This window comes from Akebia trifoliata, chromosome 3 (assembly GCF_017979445.1).
Source record: "Akebia trifoliata isolate Shusen 1 chromosome 3, ASM1797944v1, whole genome shotgun sequence".
Classification (NCBI taxonomy): domain Eukaryota; kingdom Viridiplantae; phylum Streptophyta; class Magnoliopsida; order Ranunculales; family Lardizabalaceae; genus Akebia; species Akebia trifoliata.
Window position 1 is genome coordinate 43,023,769 of NC_141377.1, and position 4,485 is coordinate 43,028,253.

At 37.1% G+C, this 4,485-nt stretch overlaps 1 protein-coding gene across 1 annotated transcript; it reads right to left on the reverse strand.

Moving 5' to 3' along the window:
• Positions 1 to 337: 337 nt before the first annotated feature.
• Positions 338 to 3,077, reverse strand: LOC147407143 (alpha-amylase-like). Its single transcript, XM_086435549.1, has 4 exons — positions 2,876 to 3,077; positions 2,644 to 2,776; positions 937 to 1,739; positions 338 to 817 (listed from the first exon to the last, which is right to left on the reverse strand). Exons 1-4 carry the CDS (start codon positions 2,960 to 2,962, stop codon positions 563 to 565), a joined length of 1,278 nt encoding a protein of 425 aa, XP_086291675.1. The 5' UTR covers positions 2,963 to 3,077; the 3' UTR covers positions 338 to 562.
• Positions 3,078 to 4,485: the final 1,408 nt, after the last annotated feature.

Consider the following 4,485-nt stretch of genomic DNA (forward strand, 5'->3'; position numbering starts at 1 on the left):
AGGAAAAAAGGCCATGGGAAAGCTGGCTAGTGGATGCACGGTGTTGGTGGTCTAGGGAGCATCTAATGATCGATCGATTGTCCATGGCGTCTCGTCCACATGTGGCTAGCGTGTATGAAAGCCTACACATGAAGCTTCAAAATTAACACGTGTCAACATTTCTGAGAGTGATACAAATATAACGCCCTGTGCTACAAAATATCAGAACCAAACAAGTAACAAATAGACGAAGGCAAAGGTATACAATTGTTCTAAAATTATCCTAATACTCTATTAAAATGGTTACTATTTTGATCATCGGAATGCATTTGCAAAATTCTCAAGAATCAAGAGAAGATGTGAGAATCATAATAAATATAAGATTGAAAAGATCCTAATCAACAAATTTGATCACCTGTAAGTGTCATGAAATCATTAATCCAAAGATGAATTCTCGTTCCACCCTATTGGAATCTAACCCAAACATTACATTTAAGAGGGCACTCTGCTCTATAGAGCTTATTCTTACATTATTTCTCTATGCATACTTTAGTTATCTCAATGCTAGTAATGATGAATTCTATTACTGTGTTTTCTCCCACACAGCATAGTCCAATCCATTGGCAACAAGCTTGAAGTTTGACGGGACAAGGTTCCCGACCTCATACCTTGGTCCGATCTTGGCAATAATTTTCTCATCAATCGCAGCTACATAGAGATCAGCATCGGCGGCTAGAATACGCAGTGTGCTAGTTGGTCGGATCCCATTCCTAGACCTGATTGCAGCCAATTTAACAATCTCCTCCTTTATTCCCCACTCGAAGAAGTGGTCATAGAACTGCACAAGAAGTTACACCTTAGTCAAGAATACTAGTACAAGTAAGTAGTTTCTTAATTAAAAAATGTTCATGCTTGCATTAAGTAGAAAATGAGAATTGAGCTTCTTAGAAAATTTACGATAGATGGTATCCCTGGATGGGTTAGTATGTAAACGTATCCCTGCATGACTTTGTCAGATGGAAACGGCCATAACCGTTGTGAGCTCCCTGTGTCATGGTTGTCAATGAAAGATACAGCGTTGCTTGGCAATAACCCAATCAGACCAGGTTGACCTCCTTTTGAGTCCTTGAGTCGCCACAGCTCATTTCCCATTGCTGCTTGGAGGATTCCCTTGGTTGTGAAATCGAAGGCTGTCACAGCCCCACCAGCAGTTTGAACCCATTGCATTATCTCACGCCTATGAGCGTCCTGGTTGTAGTTCGGCTTTTCATCCTGCCCATAAGAAAGAGAATTCCAATATTCTCCGACTGCAAAGTTGGGCTTGGTTTGCTCCATGTAGATCTTAGTGAAAGCTGGGGAATATCCCAAAACGAAATCGAATCTCCACCCATTGAACCCAATATCAGACTTGAGCCAGTTCATCCAATCTGATAGCTCCTTCTGAACCCTTGGATTGGTATGATCGATATCTGGAGCACCTCCAAAGTCTTTACCAGTGTCAGGATTCCCTTTACCGTCAGAATATAAAGTGTCATCACTGCAGATGAAAGAAGGGCCCCAGTCGAGGCGATCATCTGGGGTTCCTCCTTCAAAGATGCACCATATCCCTCTCCCATCTTGCTTTTCTGCAGTTCTATGGTTTATTACTATGTCCGCAACGCATTGAATTCCCTTGTCATGGAAAGCCTTTATCAGTGCTTTCAATTCATTCACATTTCCGTAACTTGAGTTGAGATCATACAACCTTCCAGGCATGTATCCTGGAAAAGAGTTACAATTGGAAATTAACTTAGAAATGGTAAAAGCCTATGTTGATCAATATCATGGGATTAGAATTAGTCCTATAAAACATCTATGTTGATCATACATCTACATTCCCAAGGAATGAAACAGGGCAACCCTAAAGTATAGATTCCACAAACTGATTTGTCTTTCAAAGGGTCCCTATAAAATTAATTAAAGACATTGCATGGATACAGCTACGAGAGTCAGTGTTCGACCCTGGTACAAGGTGTAGGATTGAAAAATCCCAAAAAAGGGTTAGTGGACTCGACATCATGTCTACATATTTAACTCTATCATGCACCATATCTTTAGTCAAGTCATGCTCTTTTATGTATTTTTTCAATGCCTCCATTCATGCCCTATTCGGCCTTCTTCTTACCCTTTTAAAGCCCTTCATATTTAATCAAGGCCTGCCATGATCTTCATCCTTCAATTGCATCATATATATGCCTCATACTGTCATTAGGGGGGAAAAAAAAAAAAAAACTCTGAAGACTATATATGGGAAACCCATGTTCAAAAAAATCAGATTTGGTTAAGGAATTCGTGTTTTTGTTTCCAAGTTTCAGTTGGGCACATTTCAGATCAAAGTTTGAATTATAGGACTTTGTAGCTTGGTTAAACCTATCATGATTCAATTGGGAAAATCTTTGTATAATGAAAGGAAACCAATCATATAGATTTCATCACGTCTTAAACTAATATATAGTAAAAAAAAACAAGTTTATGACAAAATTTACTAACTACATATCAGTGAAATTTAATTTAATGATTAAGCAACCATAATTCGTCATGTTCATGAAATTTAAACTCATCAAATACATACATAATGTTTTATCCATCTTGGAGGAGACATGATTTTTGATTGGATCAAAGTACCTTGGGGTGCAACAGACTGTGAAGATGGAGGGAGCCAAACATGTGTAATTCCAGCACTAGCAAGATCAGGGATGGACTTACTGAGGAAGTTATACCATCCCCCATCCTTCTTCGAAGAATCCCAATTGAATCCCTTAATATCAAAATAAGATATATAGAAATAATAAAAAAATCAAAATAATAAATTTTAACTTCTCTATATATAATAATTAATTTCATAGTTGATGCAAACCTGAAATAGTAACTGAGCAGTAGTGAAGATGGGTAGGAGGGAGATGAAGAGGTAGAGATGGCAGACTGACTTAAAAAGAAGCCTCATCTTGTTTAATTTATTGGATATTTAGATGTTTGTGAGACTTTGATCTGGGTTTCTATCTTGAATGTATTTATATATAAGTTATATAATTGGCTATTTATGAGATTACATGGCGAGTTAAAAACGCCAAATAACACGCTTTCATGTTCATACATGCCTTGTACGTTCTTCAGTTCCATGGAATTTTATCATCCACTATAAATCTAATGGATATTAAATCTAGTAGGGTCCAAGTGCTGAAAATTCTATACAAATCAGGATTGAGATTGACCCAAACACTAGACCTAACTTTCAACGTTACTTTTGTTATTCGATCACAGCTATTAACGAAGTTGGGAAGTCATTTTGATATTTCTTAACATCTACAAGTTGGAAGATTCCAATTGTCGAGTTGACGATTATAAATCATCGATCTCGACTCTTGAATTGAGAATTGCGATTCCAACCATTGAGACCAGTCATTTAAATGGTTGATAACAATGGTTTGAACAACAATATCAACAATTTGAATTGTTGACCTCTGTGATTTGAATTTCACGTTTCACACGGGTGAGGAGGCATTAAGAAATGTTAGCTTATTTGAACCTAACATTTCTGCTCACTGCACCCACCCCAAGCACATTTTGGATTGAGATTGAAATACCTCACAATAATACTTAGAGGGGGTTGAATAGGTATTCTAATTAATCAAGTTTAATTTAAAAATTAACTAAATAATAGTAATAATAGACAACTAGAATTTCATAAACAACATTCAGTAACAAAATTTAGAGAGATGCAAATCACACAAGAGACAGATTTATAGTGATTCGGTGACTTCGGTCCCTACTCCACTCTTGAAAAACTCAAAATCTTGAGCTGATGTTTTTTATTCAATGCTATAGGTGCCCAAAAACTTTACTAGGAGCTTTCACCCAGGCTGTTCGAATGATTTCTCAACCAGAATATTACTAGGAGAAGGATTAGAGAAGAAGAAAGAAGATGTGAAAAATATCGCTCAGATCTATAGAAATTTACTTTTTTTATTTTTACTTGATGAAAAGTTCTAAAAGTTCTCTCCTATTTATAGAAAAGAATAGGAGATAGGGTTAAAAGAGAAATCCTAACTAATTAGAATAAAATCTGGAGGATTCAACAAATTTGACAAAATTGAAAGATCAAATAAATCTAAAAAGATATGGTCGTTTGAAACAGAATCAAAAAAGGTCATGAAACAATTTCTAAGCACTCGATCGATCGAACGAGAGTGGGTCGACTGAGTGACCAAAACTCGAGAGCTATGAGACTTTCGAGTTCAGTCGACCAAACAGCCTTGGTTGACCAAGTGAACATAAAGCGAGGTCATCAAGTTTTGGGTTTGGTCAACTGATCAGACTTGACCGCTCGAATGAACAAAAATAAAGGTTATCAAGTTCCGGGTTCGATCGCCCAAGAGAAGAAAAGAAGTAAAGGGCTAAACCACGGGTTCGATTGACTGATCATGGGCTGGTCAACCTACTAAAGACACTCACACACTAACCTGAATT